Source organism: Phocoena phocoena, chromosome 9 (genome assembly GCF_963924675.1).
Source record: "Phocoena phocoena chromosome 9, mPhoPho1.1, whole genome shotgun sequence".
Taxonomy (NCBI): domain Eukaryota; kingdom Metazoa; phylum Chordata; class Mammalia; order Artiodactyla; family Phocoenidae; genus Phocoena; species Phocoena phocoena.
The window spans coordinates 97244762-97265129 of NC_089227.1; the positions used below are offsets into that span (position 1 = coordinate 97244762).

General features: G+C 35.9%; 1 protein-coding gene across 1 annotated transcript in view; it reads left to right on the forward strand.

Annotated features, from left to right (window-relative positions):
- CNTNAP2 (contactin associated protein 2) overlaps positions 1-20368 on the forward strand; it is a 2069520-nt gene that overhangs the window by 654942 nt on the left and 1394210 nt on the right. The window contains exon 3 of the mRNA XM_065883648.1: positions 18536-18729. Within this exon, the coding sequence (XP_065739720.1) occupies positions 18536-18729 (194 nt within the window). The remainder of the gene's footprint in view (positions 1-18535; positions 18730-20368) is intronic.

The following is a 20368-nucleotide window of genomic DNA, read 5'->3' on the forward strand; positions in this document are numbered from 1 at the left end:
TGTAGAATTTGTTAGGATTGCAGGGGAATCAGCAAACACTCTGAAAACAAAGTTAAGCTTGAATTGATAACAGTGGCTGGCTGGATGAATGATAAGGCATGGGATTGGCCACACCCATTATCATTAACACCCTAAAGCTACCCCAAAGAATAATTATACATATATATATATGATATATATACATATATGTATATATATGTATATCTACATGTGTATATATATGATTGTCCTTATATATGTAAATAAAAATAATGATTAGCTATGCAAAGCCAGCTTCAAGACAAATCTTTCATTCGCTTGTGGTCTGACCAGATTGATCCCCCAAGCTCCTGTTGTATAAAGAAGTTTATAATGCATCCACTTGTAGGTATGACATGACTGTAACATTTCCTGAGATTGTAGCATACATTTTTTTAAAAAAGAAAATGTATGACTAATTTAAAGAAACAATTTGGCCTCATGTTTTGAAAAAGTAACTTTCATGTTTCAGTTATTGAACATGTACCTTGCAATTCACTGACCCGTAATTTCATTGAAGTCACAAACTATTTAGAGTTAATTCATAGTCACTAACTTTTATAGCTTCTGAGAGCATCTTTTCAAGATGACAAATGCTTTTTCCCATGAATTAGGGCTGAATTTCTTGTCTTACCTTATTTTTATCTGCTGACAAGATTGTAGCAAATACACGATACCACATTGCTTCACTGCTGAGTAGTAGCAATTTCAAGAATTCAATAGATGTAGTAAGTTAGATACCTTTGATCATAAAAGAAATTCGTGTATTTTGTATAAATCAGTCTATCCATACAGCATTATATTAAGTATGTTAAATCAAATTGTACCTCCTCACTGGCAACACATTTATAATTTTTGAAATATTAGAATAAAAATTGAGAACTAGATATGTATTAGTAATATAGTTAAACATTTCTGTATTTTCTCTTTTTCCTCATTTGGTTATAATATCCTTCTTCTCATTTTCTCTCCTATTATTTATTAATTTTAGATATCCTTATTGGTTCTTGTACCAGTTTTAATAGCTGCATTGAATTGTCAAGTTTTCTGCCAACAAATGGTGAGAATGGTTCATGTTTAACCCCCAATTCAGATAATTACAGGAGACAGTGTCACTAATGGACCATGATGCTTTTTGCCTTCATTTCAGTATTAAACTAGTGGCACCTCATTAATTTTTAAAGGAATTTAATTTGCCTATTAAGAAGTTCATGGAATCTCTTTACTTTCACTTTCTTAAGAAAGCCAAAGTCGTCTCTGTTTAACATGTTTTTCCATGTTTCTTTATTCAGTGATCCCACATTGGAAAACACAAGATAGATGTTGTCAAGAGTTTAAAGTTTCAGCGTTCTTTTAAATGTCTTGTATAAAAAAATACTTTTTTTCCATGGAGAGAGTAAGCACGGGCTTTGGAATCAGAGTCCTCACAGTCAAACTGATCTCTACCCTCTGTTCTCAGCGGCCTGGGCTGGTCACCTAAACCCTTCAAGATTTTGTTTTTAAACACATGTAAAATGGGAATTTTGGTAAAGATAACATACAACTCTGTTATTATATATGGTCATTGAATGTTTCCTTTTTAAATTAGTATTTTATTTAGAGGGATAAAACTAAAGATTAGCATCTCTGTTATTTAAGGATCTCCAGGGCTTCCCTGGTAGTGCAGTGGTTGAGAGTCCGTCTGCCGATGCAGGGGACACGGGTTCGTGCCCCGGTCCAGGAAGATCCTGCATGCCGCAGAGAGGCTGGGCCCGTGAGCCATGGCCGCTGAGCCTGCGCGTCTGGAGCCTGTGCTCCGCAACGGGAGAGGCTGCAACAGTGAGAGGCCCGTGTACCAAAAAAAAAAAAAAAAAAAAAAGGAATCTCCAAAATAAGAAAATCATTAAGACATCAATAAGTAAATATACAAGGGCTATAAAGAGATTATTCAATTAGTAGTTTTATAATCAGTGTGTGTATGTGGAAAATAACATCACTAGTTAACGTGCAAAAAGGTAAAACTACAGTGATAAACCCTTTTACATTTTAAAATAATAGCAATAAATAGAACTAGTAAAGATGTGAAATTTGATTCTATACTAATTCTGGACCATATTATTCATAAGTTTACTTCTTTTTGATCAATGTATATTAGTTTCATATTCTGTTCTTTTCATAAAACTTTGAAAATAATATTTGTTATTATATCTGTTGGTTACAAAGCATTCTAATACAATTGCTTTTTCCAAAGTTCCCTAACTTGCCCCCATTTATAAAAATATATATAGGGACTTCCCTGGTGGCGCAGTGGTTAAGACGCTGCACTCCCAATGTAGGGGCCCCGGGTTCAATCCCTGGTCAGGGAACTAGGTCCCACATGAATGCCGCAACTAGGAGTTCGCATGCTGCAGCTAAGGAGCCCTCAAGCCTCAACTAAGACCCAGCGCAATCAAATAAATAAATAAATATTTGAAAAAAAAAAATATATATATATATAGATGGATATGCCCATTTTCAGTTGATTCTAAATAGTGGTATAATGGAACAAAAACCCATATATATGTACATATATCTTTGGGGGAAGGAAGGGATAGCAAGCAATAAGAGTTATTCCTACAGGAAAAACTATTTCAATGCTGGCAAGGTGGATTTAATAGATTAAAAGCATGATGATATACATATATATATATATATATATATATATATATATTTTTTTTTTTTTTTTTGGGTGGTACGCGGGCCTCTCACTGTTGTGGCCTCTCCCATTGTGGAGCACAGGCTCCGGACGCGTAGGCGCAGCAGCCATGGCTCACGGGCCCAGCCGCTCCGCGGCATGTGGGATCTTCCCGGACCGGGGCACGAACCCGCGTCCCCCGCATCGGCAGGCGGACTCTCAACCACTGCGCCACCAGGGAAGCCCCGCATGATGATATTTTGACTCATGAGAAAAGCATGTTGCCACATTGCCTCGAAAAATAACATGTTTGACCACTTCCTCTTTCTAGAGAAGCTTTTATGCTTGGTTTTCCATGGCACCATACTCTCCTCGTTTTCTTCCTACCTCACTTGGATTTCCTTTTCCTTTTGCTCTAAATAGTTATCAAGCCTTGGCATGTCCTCTTAGGTTCTTGAGCCTGCCCACTTCTCTCACTGGATCATCTCATTTTAATGTCATCTTTAAATATCATCCATATACCGATGGCTTATATATTTATATCCTAATCCCTGACTTCTTCCTGAGATCCAGACGCATATTTACAACCTACTTGGAATCTTGACTTGAATGTCTAGTAGACATCTGAAACTTAAAGCTGAAACACAACTCCTGATTTCCTTCCCCAAATCTGTTTCTCCAATAGGTTTTAGTTTATTATATATTTTTTTAATGTTGGGAATAGACACCAAACACACTCTAATTCCCTTAAGCCAAAATATCTGGAAGCCATTCTTTTTTATTTTTCTTTTTAATTTATTTTTGGCCACACATTCTTGATTCTTCTTTTCCCTTACCATTGCCACCATTAGCCCTCACCGTAAAGTCCAGCCCAGCAGCATGTTTTCTAAGTCCTCCCATCCATCTACTTCACTGTACACCCACTGCCAAAAGGGCCTTAAACACCAAGTCACCTGTGATTTTTTTTTACTTCTTCTCTTAGCCTCTGTACTCCCTTACAATTTGTTCTTCATGTACCAGTCATAGTGGTATTTTGTTTCCAACATAAAACAAAGTTACCGTTGTAATTTGATCGGAAGTTGTTAGGTATTACAAGCAGTGTTCATGAGAAATGAGAAATTCAGAGCATCTTATGCTTTCTGAATTACAAGAGAAGATGTATAGTATAAATATGAGGTCAGTTACCCTCAGGCTGGTGAGTTGTGGGTTGTTTTTCTTTATATTGGTATATTTGTTAATACAAAGCTGGTGTTCATTGGTACCTTAAAATATGAATATTTCCTACAGCTGTTTTTTATAAGCTCTGTGGTTATCACAAAGTTGAAGATCATGTTATTGAGGAATTAATCAACAACTGTCTAGTTAGCAATTCAGTGCCTTTATTTCTTGCTCCTCTGTTGTATGTCAGTAAATATAAAGAAAAATAGACAAAACAGGAAAAAAAAGGAAATGGGTTTTAAACTTACATTAGTTATTTGTCTCACCTGCACTTGTCTCTCATACTGCTCATTGCTTGACTCCTACAATCATTGGGTTTTAGGTGTTTTTCTAAGGCAATGTTTTGTGAATGAGATGGCTAACAAAATCATGAGAACATTACTTATCAAAGCACTTATGCCAAAAATATTATGTCTTCTTGTTACAAAGTTCTTCATCAAATACTATTATGACTTTTCTTTGAATCTTTACCATGGATGAATCAAAATGTTGACGCTTATCATTCGGACACCATATTCCATATGGCAACACAAACTTTTTTCTCTTTTTAAGATCTTTATTGGAGTATAACTGCTTTACAGCAGTGTGTTAGTTTCTGCTTTATAACAAAGTGAATCAGCTATACATATAAATATATCCCCATATCTCTTCCCTCTTGCGTCTCCCTCCCACCCTCCCTATCCCACCCCTCTAGGTGGTCACAAAGCACCGAGTTGATCTCCCTGTGCTATGCAGCTGCTTCCCACTAGCTCTCTATTTTACATTTGGTAACACAAATTTCTTTTGTAACTAGGTTTGGAACCTGCCACAGACTGAATATTTGTGTTCCCCTATAATTCATGTGTTGAAACCTAACCCCCATTGTCATGATATTTGGAGGTGGGACCTTTAGGAGGTGCTTAGGTCATGAGGGTGGTGCCATCATGATGACGGTATTGCCCTTATGAAAGAGTCCCCAGTGAGAGAGCCCTCACCTCTTCTACCACATGAGGACATAGGGAGAAGTTGGCCATCTATGACCCAAGAAGGTGGCTCTCTCCAGACACGGAATCTGCCAATGCCTTGATTTTGGGCTTGCCAGCCTCCAGAATTATGAAAACACCCAATCTGTGGTGTTCTTATTATAGCAGTACAAAGGGACCCATTTCTTCCTGATTCTACTCCAGTAGGCTTTCTGTTATACTATATTGCCTCAATCTCAGACTATAGATATAATTCTATTTTGAAGAGTCAAAATTAGTGATTTGGTGGTCATGGAGATGTGAGACATTTTTCCTGAAAGCAGAACATGTTAATCCTGTAAAGATGTATAAAACATTTTGGTCCTGTTTTGTTTTGATATGTTTTTTTTTTACTTTTTTCTCTAAATTGCCATTCTGTTCCACTGCTAGAACAGCCAATTTCAAGCTTGCCCTATGGAAAAACCCATTAAGGAAGTTCTTTGCAAGGAAAATTGATACCTTTATGTATACGAAGGTAACATCTATTGAAGATTTTACTGAAAGCAACTGTATTTCCAAGGCCCATTTGTTATATCTCTCTCTCCTAGTGTTGTTTCCCTACTCATTCAGTGCCTAGGGAGATGGAACTACTATTAATATTTTCTCTTTATATCAAAATACACCCACTACATTTTTGGTGAGAGTTTTGTGTTGCCAGGTATATGAATGCCAAAAATCTTTACTAAAACAGATTCTGTAGTTACAGTAGATATTTACTGAAAAAGCCTGTTATGGTACTGTACCCCTTCATAAGGATAAAAAGAATTCTAAGCATGAATTGGGAACGACATAATGACTGCTGCCATCCAGGAACTGAGGTTAGGATTGAAATAAAAATTATGCACAGAAAGTGCTGACCTAAGAAGAGGAAGGCACTTATTATGCATGAGTTATGGGGAAGATCAGAGAACTCATAAAATACATTTGAATTTGATCTAAAGGACATGTTTACTGTACTTAACTATATTGATCTTGAGCATAATCCCTTTGCATCTTCTCTCTAAAAAAATACTACTTTAGCAGAGAAAGTCTCTATAACCTATGTTTTCAAACATTTGGAAATGCTCCATCCTAGTCTGAGCCTGAGTATACAAATTTGAAAAGTGGAGATATAAGTCAATTTTCCACTTCAAGTCAGCAGAAATATCTGTCTCAATTATCATGATATGTCAGTGGAAAATGGCCTCATCTTTCTGTACTTTCATGTGGACCTAGCTTAAAAATCATTGCATATACAATAAGATATTTCCCTTGTATCGTTGCATAGAACAGCTTTGCATTGTGCGAGCATCATTGTACATATAAAATTTGCATCCATCAGTTGACTGTCACTGTACCCACCACAGACAATTTTGCATACAATCCTGCATATATTATTTGCATCTGTCATTGACACGATTGCATGCACAATAACAGATTTTGTTAATGCACAGGCAGTATGTGCATTTCCTTTTGCAATTCTGCATTTCTTCCAGTGATCTCTTTTATGGCAAAGCCTCTGCCCCAGAAGATAATGAGGCTTCAATAAAGAGATCCCTGATGCAGATGGCAGGGAGATATTATTTGCATCCTGAATTATTTTGTTAATAAACAATAAGCTATATTTAGTTAACAGTGAGAATATTTCCATTTTGTAAATGTGTCTCTGGCCTTTATTCTTTCTTAAGTGAAGGAAACAATAATAAATAGCCAAGCCTTATTTTGTACAAAATTCTAGCTGGAGCCTAGGTTTTTATGATATACACGAGAATCCATTTTGAAATTCACTTAATTTTAGCCACTTAGCTAAAAGCTGCTACAGAACTTAAAGGAATTTCCTACTGTGATGAGTTACATCTGAATTCTTTAAACTTTAACCTTGAATTGTGCATCCTCAGTCAAGTCTCCTGGGTACCTCTGGAGCAGACCAATGCCAAGATCCCCCATCCCTCGTGGAACAACTGAGAAGGTCCTTGCTCATTTCCAGCTCAACAAAATACACTGTCCACTCACTCTCCTGAACCCTGTTGGCTGATTGCTTCCTGCCATGTTGGGCCGTGCTAATGCATAAGGAATAACTGTAGACCAAGCAAAACTTGCTAAAGTGGAATTCTAGACAACTACTCCATTCCTAGTTTTGTCCACTTTGAGTGCTAGAGTTTTGATACAGTCTAAGGCCCTTTTAAACATAGTGGCTAAAGATTTAATTTATGAAGATTTAATTGATAACAGCAACCAAATGATATATTTTTAATGAAGAAACACATATTCTTGAGTGAGAATACGCTAATATTTAAATAACCATTTAAAGTTCATATTTCAACTATGTGAACCAAATGAGAAAAATCAGGGATGAGCAGCTTTATCCCATTTCGGGTATTTTTGTAAGTGATTTACATGCATCAGTCACTTTTACTTTTTTGTAACTTCATTCTTCATATAAGCTTGCTATACAGGTATGTTCATCTTTGTGGACAAAAGTTTAATAAATTAGCTTTTATATAAAAAAAGAATAATATCTAGAATAAATATAGTGAGTGCAATGGCAAAAATTCCCATCCCTCTTCATCGAAAATACAATGTAAATCACCAGTATTATTCAAAAAAATTTTTATTACAGATCCATTTATATATGTTTTTCATGATCTATGCGTTTCTTGCATAGATCCTTGGACCCAAGATTTTTGCCCTCTTGTTTCAGGGCTTTTACTTCCAGAGTGTCATTTATTTATCAGTTAGTCCATTCATATATTCACTTATAATTTAATTAATTCTTGCATTCATTTATTTAACATGTATTTATTGAGTGTCTTTATTCTTGTGTCTAGGGAACCATACTTGGCGGTGGTTACTAAATGATAAATAAAACTCAATCCTTGACTTGAAAAAGTTGGTTATCCTGAGTTTACTTATGCACTCGTTCAGGATTTGTTTGGAGTTGCACGACTTAATTGATTTCTGCAGCTATATCCGTCTTTCAGTCTTCCCTGTAAATAGAGGTCAGATATATTTGATAACCTAAAGATGCATGTTTGAGCTCTGAAGCCCTTTTTAACCTATAAACTTATCTCCTTCGCCTCCACCAAACAATTTTTTGCAAGCTGCACAGAGAACAGTGTTTTTACTTTTCTTATCACAAAGAATAACATCTTGGGAATGATGACATTTTCTGTACGATGCCAGCGAATGTGCATTTGACCGGTTGGCAAATCGTTTCTAATTAATCATGTTGTTTTCAAAATTCCGTAGACTTTAATAGGAATGCTTACCAGAGATGAAGTAAACAGTAGATTTACTAACATAAAATTGACCCCTTGCCCACATGTATCAATACAAGGGTTCTTCAGCATTTCTTACAGGTGAGGATCAAATAGCAGCTTCCTAGCAGGTGCAAAGAAGAAACATGACTTCACTGACCCTGACTTTGTGGTATTTTAATTTACCTTTATTTTTTTCAAACGAGACCTCATTTCTATGCACATTAAAAGTATATTAGGTATCTGGTTTTCCCAGTAATAAAATGCTTATTCAGTAAAGAATATTCTTGTACATTTTCCAAATAAATAGATTGTATCCTCAAGTATAAAAAAAGTCAAGTAAAAATTGCTTATTGAAAAATTATTTTTTAAAATTCTTAACGGCCGGCATATAGAAGTGCTCTGTAAATAATTGCTGAATGAGTGAACCAGGAGAATTATTCATAGTAAAAATGGAAATGACCAGATTCTTTTTAATAATAAAAGTTATATATAGTCAAATGTTACTTAGCAATGGTATAAGTAACATCTCCCCTGATGTTAATAAAATAGATCAACCAAAGCTTGGATCATAACTGTTAGTTTAAAGGCAGTAAGAAATTTAAAACAACTTGATAAAAAATTCAACATAATAGTTTGTATTTCATTTCAACTTTCTTTGTAAATGAAATTAATGGACATTGAGTCTAATCTCCCTGCCTATGTAAAATTCCCCTATAAAGAGATACTTATTATGCAGCTTTCACTTGAGTATCCCCGTTAATGGAAAGGTCACTACTTCTTGTGATAATCCATTCTACTGTTGGTGTTATTTTGATGTCTTAAAAATTGTTACATTGAAATCTGACTATTTATAACTTTAACTTTCCTTTCCTAATACCATCACCTGAAATAACACACACAAAGAGTCTGTTTTCTCCCAGTCATAGTATTTCCAGGACATTTAAAAAATAAGATCATACATCATTTACACTATTTGGTAAGTAAATTTAAAAATTATGGTCATATTATGGTTCAAGATTTTCTAATCAAATGTAATTCTTATTTTTCATTAGACTTGTGTACAAGTTTCACTTTTACATCCTGGCCCAGGCCTACCTCCTGTGAAGATTTACTCTTTGTGATGAGAATGGAAATTGCTCTGTGTCTTCAAACTTCAAACTTCAAAGCTGATCAAACTTAATTTTGGGTTCACATTAGTTTCAACTCCTATCTAGCCTTAATGCAGTTTATGCGGCTGTACAGTTCTTATGTGTCGGTTTAATTTTTCTTCTCTCATACAGCACAATCCTAAGGTAAAAATTGACATTTTCAAAAACAAATTGATATTCTTAAATCAGAGATCTTAATATATAATTGACCTATAAAATTCCCTGAAAATATTTTATATTTTTGAAAAGTACATGGAACCAAACTTGCCCTGCAGTGTCTATTTCTTGCAGCTTAGATACAGCCTCTGAAGTGATGAATATGTAAACAGAGGCCTAATAGATGAATTTGCTTTTAATCTTTCCTAATTGCAAGAAATTTACTGATTCTAATGATGCAATTCATATCTGGATATTTTCAACGTTGTAAAGAGACGTCCCTGCAAATTTTCTTAGTGTAGTATGCTGGACGCTTGAAGGAACAATCATATTTAATAAGGAAACTTGTTCTCCCAGCAAAGTATTTGTTTCAGATTTCTTAAAATCAGTTTGCTATTCAATTTTCTTTTTTTTTTTTTTAAATTTTTGGCTGTGTTGTGTCTTCGTTGCTGCACATGGGCTTTCTCTAGTTGCGGCGAGCGAGGGCTACTCTTTGTTGCGGCGCGCGGGCTTCTCATTGTGGTGGCTTCTCTAGTTGCGGAGCACGGGCTCTAGGCATGCGGGCTTCAGTGGTTGTGGCTCGCGGGCTGTAGAGCACAGGCTCAGTAGTTGTGGCGCACGGGCTTAGTTGCTCCGCAGCATGTGGGATCTTCCCGGACCAGGGCTCGAACCCGTGTCCCCTGAATTGGCAGGTGGATTCTTAACTGTGCCACCAGGGAAGTCCCCAGTTTTCTTCCTTGGTCAAATTCCAAAATGAAAAGAATTTATGGTATAATGAGTAATCTGTGGACAGACAAATATAATTGAGAGTATTGAGTTAAAAGGTAAAATCTTCATTTAGTTTAAGCAAAATATTAATTTCAAGAAGATGAGTTAAAAGTAAATAATTTTTATACATAAAGCATATATACTTTTGGAATGTTTTGTGTTGTTACATCACTGGGAAACTTTACATCTCTAGTCTTTTAGATAGTAGAAGTTGGAAATTAAGTTATTCCTTCCTTTTCTGTTACAAAGCATAAGCATCTTTGGTCCCTTCAAAGCAATATTGTAAGATTAAGTCCTCTTAGCATTGTAGGTACTCTCTTTGAACATTCTTAGTTTTTTAATTTTTTGAACATGTCAAGCCCATGAGGTTGAGCACCTTTTAGATGTTTTATAGCCTATTTTCCTTTTCTGTGAACTGCCTGTTAAGGTTCCTTGCCCATGTTTAAAATTGGGTTGTCTGAATGTGTCTTATTGATTTGTGGGACTTGTTTATACACTTTGGATATGAGCATTTTCCTTCTTATATGTTTGGAAATACCTTCCCCCAATCCATGTTAGCCATTTCACCCTCTTATTAATGTCTTTTGATAATAATCTCTAATTTTAACATAATCCAATTTATCTATCTTTTCCTATATAGCTAGTGCTTTTGAGTCCTGTTTAAGAAATCTTTCCCAACCCCAAGAATATAATGTTATTCTCTTAATTCATCTTCTACAAGCTTCAGTGTTCTACTTTTCACAATTAAATCTAAACATTTTTAGCTTGATCTCAGTATAGTATGAGGCAGGGCTACATTTCCCTTTTTTTCATGTGGATATCCAGTTGACCCTGAATATAGTATTGAAAAAATACCTTCTTTCTCTATTTTCCTATGCTACCTTTGTCACAAATTAAGTGCTGATATACACATGTATACATGCAGTTTTGTTTCAGGGATCTATATTTTGTTTATTTGGCCTATTTGTCTATCCTTGCATGCATAAAATTTTGTCTTAATGTACAGTAGTTTTATAATAAGTCTTAGTATCAACAGAATGAAGGTAGTTATCAAGAAAATGCAAAGTAAACCTGCAATGAGCCAGAATGTCTAAACTAAATTTAAGACACAACAACAACAAAAAAGAAGGCTAACTATGCCAAGTTTTGGCAAAGATGTGGAACAGCAGAAACACTTGTGACACTACTGGCGTGCATTGGGCAAGGGGGATAAAAATCAGTTCAACTACTTTGGAAAATTGTTAGCAAAATAGACTCAATTTTAAAAATACAAACATTTTTGGACACATAATTCCACTCCTGGGCATATACCCAACAGAAAAGCACAAAGAGGTGCTGAAAAACATGAACACAAATGTTGATGGCTGTATTATTATTCATAACAGCTCCAAACTGGAGATATAAACATGTTTAACACTACCCTAGAATAATGGATCAATAAAGAGCAGTACATTACACAATGTAGTATTAGGCAGCAAAGAAAATGAAGAGTCTACTGCTAAACACAATGCCATGGATGAATCTCTGGGGCAGTTCAGTGGGGAGGAGAGAGGTGACCATGTTCGGAAAAGGACACAGTGAGAACGTCTGTGTCGCTGGCAATGGTCTCCTTATAGATCTAGGTGGTGATTATATGGTTATGTTCATTTTGTGATAATTCCTAATACTAGATGCTTGTGATTTCTTTTTCTATTTATGTGTAAAGCCTTAATTAAAATGTATCAAAATGTTTGAATGCAGTACTGCAAATATAGTATCATAGTTAGATGCCGTAATTTTAACACTGCACTACCCATAAAGTAAATTAAGGTTGCATAATTATTTCTAAGCATTATGCACCTTAATAATGAAGTTGATAATGCATTTGTTCAAAATGGGCATTTTAGGTTATCATTAACGTTAAAACAAATTTTGCTAGGAGAAGCTCAGATTTCCAGCCGGTCAAACATTTAACATCATAATCCAGCTAGTTACTGTATTAGGTCTCTTTTCCAGCTTTATGTAACTGACAAATTTCATGAGCATGTCTTCCATGTCTTAGATAATAAAAATATTAAAAATGACAGTATACAGAGCGAAAGCCTGTGGCATACCATTAGGACCTAGCTTCAAGTTGACACAGTCCTTAATCAACATATTTGGCGCATAATTATTAACCATTTTTGAACTTACCTAAAACTGCTATGTCCCAGACCACATTTTACTTTTTTATACTTATCAGAGATATTGCCAAATGCTTTGCTAAAGTTAACTTGGAGGTACAGTGATGAAATTTACTGTCTCCTATTTAAAAAAAAATGTGATCAAAACAGGAAATCCTTATAACCCACCAACACCACCCTCAGTATCACCAACCCCCAGACCATTTCCCTTTTATTTTAAATGTTCATAATCCACACACTTGATTTTGAAGAAGAGCCTTCTTGTTTATTGTTTTTCTACGTCCTTTGTCCTGAAATTTTATGTTGTTTGTTTTTTGGAGGGGGTGTTATTGTTTTTTGTTTGTTTTTAGCTACCTTTACTTTTCTGGCAGCTCCTTTGATAAATATTCAAGGAAGCTAATGTTACATTTATGAGTCAAACCAGTCCTTTTTTTTTTTTTTTTTTGCCGTATGTGGGCCTCTCACTGTTGTGGCCTCTCCCGTTGCGGAGCACAGGCTCCGGACGCACAGGCTCAGCGGCCATGGCTCACGGGGCCAGCCGCTCCGCGGCATGTGGGATCTTCCCGGACCGGGGCACGAACTCACGTCCCCTGCATCGGCAGGCGGACTCTCAACCACTGCGCCACCAGGGAAGCCCCAAACCAGTCCTTTGAGATATAATCTGAATGTTTCAAAAAGTTAAAGCAGCTATGCTTCTCTCCTTATGTCCTAATTTGTCTCTGGAGGTAATTTCCTATACTCTGATAAAATCACATCTTTTTTCTTCTATTTTGTTTCAAAATTAACTTTTACACTCTTTTATTTTAGAATTATTTTATTAGTTTATTCCATGTTTTAGGAATGATGGTGGCATGGCCGTTTTCCCTTCTCTAGCTCATGACAGACATTAATTAACGGCCATGGCTCTCTTTTCTGGCTACTTCCAATCAACAAGTGTCTATACTTGGTTGAAGCATATTAATCCTACTTCAGATAGAACTCATAATGCTATCTGGCCTGCAAGTCTCCTTTTCAATTTATTCTTTTCATCTGATACATATTTCTCAACCAGTCATTAAAGGTAGTTCTACCCTTAATTGAATGTTTTTCTACCTTTTTCTGTTAAGTTAGAATCGAGGCTTGTATTCTCTGGTGGCGTTATAACCATCTGCTTCGGCATCAGGTTTATACAGGAGCCATTTATCACTGGAAAAGAAACTCCAGGTCCTCTCTTGAACCACACACAAAGTTTCTCTTTGCTCTCAGAGGTTCTAATTTACAAATTACAAAGCGGAAATGTCTATCACAATTATAAGCTATCCCTGAGTTTAGAGTGTTGGTTTCATCCATTTCTCCAAGTTCTCTATTATAATTCTTTGCTCAAGTAACCCCAGTAGGGTGGGCACCCAGCATGCAAACACTAGTATCTTTATAGTTCACACACACTCACCCGCACACATGCACACACACATATATGGAGGGAGAGAAATGTGTGTATGTGAGAGAGAGGAAAAAAAGAAGAGAGAGAGAAAGAGAGGGAGGGGTGGAGGGAGGTGAAAGGGGAGAGGGAGAGAGAGAGAAAGAGGAAGAAAAAGAGGGTGAAGGAACAGCCTCCTAGTGTTTAGGGAATAGTAGGTGTTCTACGTAAGTACGTATCTTTCAAGTCACTGTAACAATTTATTAGTTATCTAATTTGGTTCTATTATTTCTAGATAAGAGTTATTCTTAGATAATCTTAGAAGCTAAGAGTTTATGAATGTTCAGTATCTCCACCTCCTTTACCTCCTCTTCTACTTTCCACTCAAAGCTCAAAGGTAGTTAGTTCCTTTGAGCTACCACAATATTCACTGGGAACACTTTTGCCCTCTTTCTTAATACTCTCCATGATATATTGGGGGAGCCCTTCTGCTCTCTTATATACCATTTCCTGAGGTTTTTGTCATGAAAGAGGTATCATTCTTAATCCTTGGATCAATAGAGGTTACCCATGTCACAAGCCAAATGAACAAAGTAATCAACTTCCCCAAATTAAATTGCTAGAGAGATCAAAGAGAAACAAGAAACTTCTCATCCATCTTTTCACCATGTTCCTTATGAAAGCCTGACATTTGCCCTCTCCTTGAGGCTAATCACTATTCTCTCCACATATCTTTCTGCTAAGGAATAAGTTTTGACTTACATTTTCATTGCTTTTAGATTTTTTTGCTTCCCTTAAAGTTGACAATAAATTCATTTTTTGATAGTAATGAGATAAATGGGATTAAGTAGCTGTATGTTAATTGCTTCCTTATTGAAAAATTGTAATGTAGCAAAAAATGGGTAACTTAAGAAAATTTATTCTGGATTCTTTTTTTTTTTTGGAAAAACTAGTTAGGGGAAATGCTCTAAATTTCATCAATCAAATGCACATATTTTTCTCATTTTATTCACGGTAATATTTGCTTGTTTACTTCAATGACCAAGTCACCTTTTTAATAATGCACAGATAGAACTTTATGTGCAGTTGGGTATAGAATTTTGCCAAAGTTTGGAATTATATATCTAACGGATAAGAAAATGTATTTATGATCTCTTTGCTGAACCATGAAGGAAAAATAATAATTCCCCAGGATAAGTTGAGGGAGGATTTGTGTAGGTGTAGAGGGCATGTTCCAGGCATGTCTTTTGTGTGTGAAGGCGTGGGCCATTTATTTCTCGAGGCAATGAGGATCAATTGAAAAATATTGGTCTGGGAGTAAATATGATTAATTTGTATTTTAGAAACATCATTCTTGTAGAAGTGTGGTTTGAAGAAATAGGAGAATGAAGACGGAGAAAGTAGTTATGAGGTAGTTATACACACTTTCTGCAGAAAGCATGTATGTAGACTAAATATATACACACACATTATATACATAAATCTTTTTAAAATGTTTTGGAAGTATAATTTAGATATAGTAAAATGCACAGATTTTTAAATGTCCTCTCTTTTCAGAAGTTGATCTTGGGCAGAGGTTGACACATTACAGCCCTCCAGCCAGCCCCCTGTCTTTATTAATAAGGTTTTATTGGAACTCAGCCACACTCTTGTTTCTGGATCTTCTATGGCTGCTTCATGCTACAACAGCAGAGTTTAGTAGTTATGAGAGAGGTAGCATGGTCTGCAAAGCCTAAAATACTCAGTGTTTAACCCCCTACAGAAAACGTTTGCAAACCCTTGATCTAGGGTTTAATGCTTCAGATAATACTGTATCACTTCAAATGTAGCATAAGGAACTCAGTGCGGTATATTTATTTCTTGCTTCCTACCCTTTGTGCTATTGTAGTCATACATTTTACTTCTACATCTGTTATAAACCCTCTAATTCACTGTTACTATTTTTGTTCTAAACACTCAATTATCTTCTACAGAAATTTTAAAACATGAACAAATATTTTATATTTAGTGACATGTTTACCATTTTCAGCATTTATTTCTTCATGTGGATGTGAATTTCCGTATGGCCAATTTTCCTTGAAGCTAAAATTTTGCATTTCTTATACAGCATACCTATTGATGATGAATTCTCTCAGCATTTGTCCTAAACATCATTATGTTACTTTCATGTTTAAAGGATATTTTTGCTGGATGTAGATTTTACATTGACACTTTCTTTTTCTTCTCATCATTTCAGGTATGTTGTTCCCTTGTTCACTGGCTTGCATTGCTATTGTTGAGATGTTATTGCCCTCTGAACAGTTTTAAGATTTCCTCTTTAACATTGTTTTTTTATCAGTTCTTTATGACGTGCCTTGGTGTGTTTTTCTTTGTATTTACCCTGCTTGGCGTTCAATGAATTTCTCAGATATTTGGGTTCATATTTTTCAACTATTATTTCTTCAGATGTATCTTTTTCTGCCTCAGTCTCTACCCTTTCTGCTTTTCTTACCCCATTTGCATGATTGGTAAGATATTTAATGTTATCCTACAGATTACTGAAGCATTGTTCATTTTTAAGCCGTTTTACCCTGTCTGAGCTTTGGTTTGAAGGGTTTGTATGGACCTGTATTTAAGTATACTAATGTTTCTTCTCAGTTTTCTAATTTGCTGGTAAGCCCATCCAGTAAATGTTTTATCTTCAGGTATAATTTTTAGTTCAAAAATTTCCATTTTGCTCTCTTTTGTTGTTTCTCTTCCCTATTAAGGTTTCATCAGTATCTATATGTTCTTGCTCAAATATGGAACAAATTTATAATCTCCGTTTTAAGGTCCTGATCTGCTCATTTCATCATCTGTCATTTTTCTATCCATTTCTATTGACCGACTTTTCTCTGGTTATGAGTCACATTTTACTGCTTCCCCAAATAACTAATATTTTTAAAAATTTTGTACTGGACATTATGGATTCTATTTTGTTGAGTTTCTTTCATGTTTTCATGAAAGTTTCATGAAAAGTAAACTCTCATGGTCTTCCTTAATGGAGTGTTGAGTTTCATTCAACCGAGGAGTTAATTTATTTGTGGGTCAGATTGATCTTTTTTCATGCTTGTTACCAACCTTTGTTCAGATGTGTCCACAGTAGGATTAGAATTAGAATCCTTATTTAGGATTAAATTACTCTACTCCCTTTCTGAGATCTCTACTGAATGCCTAGGTTTGTTCAAGTTCTCTCAATCTTGTCCGGTCTGAAATCAGACTACTTACAGCCCTGTGCAGCCTCTGACTGTGGTTCACTTCAGATCTCCCCTTACCTGGTCTAGTGGAGTCTTGGTCTGCAAATACACAACTTAGTATTCATTCAGAGTCTGAACTGCTGAGACTCATTGGTGACCCTATGTACATTTCCAGAGCCCCTTCTCTGCACAGCTGCCCCCTGCCTGGTACTCTGTCCTATAAATGCCAGGTTCCTCAGGAGCTTGGATTCTGCTCTGTCTCCATCTCAGTGATGCTGCTGTACCTGTTTGGAATAGTCTTCCATGTGCCATGATCTGGAAAGTGAACCAGGCAGAAAGCCAGGAAGCTGGCAGGGCTCACCTCATTTGTTTATCTTCTCTCATGGATCAGGGTCCAATACTCTCTGTTGTCCAATCCCTTAAAAGGGGAATTGTATACATTTTGTCAGTTTTGTAATTTTTTTGTGGTGGGAGAGCTATTGTGTCATGGCTGAAAGCAGAAATAAGCCATATAAACATGATGACATGAATGATATATCAGTGATGATTTACAAAATGACCTTTATTAGCATACTCCTCATAAAATAAATTATTTTATTGTCAGCATTTAAATTCCTTATTTGAAAAGTGATGCACATGTTTTGATACACCGTATATTGGATAATTTGTTGAATATTTTTCTATTATTTACTCCCATTAGTAACCAAACTTACTCAAAAAATTATATCGCCTCTTAGCACTAAGCATTATGCCATATTTTCTGTAATGTATTTATGTACAACCATAATTATTTTACATAATGCTATAAATTAGGACTCTTTTTGTTCTATCTATGTTAGTGTTATTTTTCTAATAAAATAGTAAGAATTTTTGCATTGTTACTATTTGCCAGTCACTTATTTTATTTTACCAAAAGAAGTTTCACTTCATTTAGTGACTCAAATTCTTTTCCTAGAAATGTGTTTATCTAGAGTCATCGGTTGTCTACCTCTTAAGTGTTAGTAAATGTATTGCCTGATTTACTATACATCTTAGTTCTCAGGAGTCCAAGGGCTTAATGCAATATTAGGCCTCATCTTGAGAACTATACTAGCATTCTTTGAACTCTGAACTTTCTAAAGTAAAATATATTGTAGAGTTGTGTATAATGGCTTTTTGTTTCATTTATGGTCTACTAAAAGATAAACCCTGACACGAGGAGATAATAGATTGTTACATATCTTTTCCTAGTGACTTCTAGTTGAAGAATTCATGGTAAATTGATCAACCCTTAGCCAATTAGACTTTGACATGTACTAATAAGACCTAATCGAGGAATTATGAAGACATTTGCTCAGGAGAAAATGAGCACATAATTACACCATAAGGAGGCTAGAGTATCAATGTTACCCAGCTTTAAGAATATTAGTTGAAGTCCCAGTGGCATCTAAAGGACACTTCCTAAGGTATCTGTGAAATATGGTACTACCAAGGCAATTAAAAGATGCAGAATGATCCATTGTCAATTGTAGAATTTCAACATTAAATACCTATTTCACCCTCTTGTCTCTACCTTATTCAGGCGCTGGGGGATGGTCTCCATCAGACAGTGACCATTATCAATGGCTTCAGGTTGACTTTGGCAATCGAAAGCAGATCAGTGCCATAGCAACCCAAGGAAGATACAGCAGCTCAGACTGGGTGACCCAATACCGCCTGCTCTACAGCGACACAGGGAGAAATTGGAAACCCTACCATCAAGATGGGAATATCTGGGTGAGTCATTGTCAGAAAGGCAAAGACATAGAATTGAGTTGCAGATATTTGAAAATGGTAGCAGACTCCCGTGTGTCCTAGGGCTGGGCTACCCGGCTCCTCCCAGCCCTGGTGCAGCCTGGGGAAAGGCTTGGGAGTAGCCTGGTTGGAGGTTCATCTTGCTATTTTTGTTTCTTTGTGTTTATGTCCTCCGGTACTTGCTGAGAGAGAAAAGAAATGTGAGCAAAGCAAAAGAAGGTGGGAAAATGAATCCAATCCCCAATATGCCCTACCCTGCCCCACCCCGTGCCTTTCCTTAGTGGTGGAAAACCCTTATATTGTAAAGTCAATGTGTCCCCTCCCCCAACCTCTGGTGTATTTCACAGAAAACAAAACCACCCGATAAAACTGTGTTGAAACCTGAACAAAAAAAGAAAAGTATCTGGTAAATAATGTAATGATGATAGAACATTAGAGTTCTTTAAGCACAATATTTCAAGTAACTATATTTTTGTCTGTAGAACAGATCTGCAGTGGTACACATTGTATGCAAATTCTGAACTGTGAAATAAGCAAGTAGAATGAGAAAGAAATTCTCCTGACTAGGTTTCCATTTCTTATATCTGCTCACACTTATTTGCCTCAGACTGTTTCTGTTGAAGATATTTAATTGAATCTTTAAAGGCAGACAGGTAAGAAGGTCTATTGCCAAAAGTGCTTAAAGGAGCTGATGGACACAGGGCGGGGGGACTGTGGACTCTGCAACGGTTCACTTCCTGCTGGAAGCCAGCCCCAGTCCGGTTTTCTGTTTTGTTTCAATGAGGGCCTGTTTGGATGAAGCACCACTTCTTAGCTACCTATGAAGAGAAAAATAAGGTAGAAAAATAGTTTTCTTTTAAAGAGAAAGCAAATGAAAGAGCAGCCACAGCTCTGGAACACATCAGGCACCACGATTAGCATCCCCTCCCCAGTGTTAAACGTTTTAAAATATTACTAGTCCTCACTCTGAGGTGTGTGCATTTGCCAGTATTTATCTATTGAAACTGCTGAGAAGCTATTCATTCATTCATTCATTCATTCTTGTTGATTGAAGAGAGTTTCCTTAGGCTGCAGTTTCTATTCAAGGTTTAGGGCAGCAGGTCTCAATCTGGGCTCTCCATTGAGTCACCTGAGAAGAATTTAAAGTATATGGATACCAGGCACACCCCGACCTATTATATCAGAATCATGTAAGTAGAAGTTATATTAATGACACTGATATTTTTCGAGACAGAGATCTTCAATTTGAGTAAACTGTTGAACTTATGAAGAAATAATTTAGAGGAGTGGGAGCAGTGATTTGTGGTAAGAAAAGAACATTCTCATATTATAGTCGTAGTTTAAACCCCTATTACAGATCTATAGGCACTTTATCCTTTTATTAGGAGAGAAAAATATAAAGTTTAATCCACTTACTCTTAAAATTATTTTAATTAAATTGGAAAGTTGTGTATATTCACTCAAGTATTCATACCATATAAATAAATTATTCTAAAATACTAAATGTTGAGGGATCTATTTTAGTTTAATTATTTTAAAAGGCAACCAGAACCAAAATCAAGTAAAATCATCAATACTAAACAAAAAGAAGGAGGAATGGGAGGAAATCCTTTTTAATTTA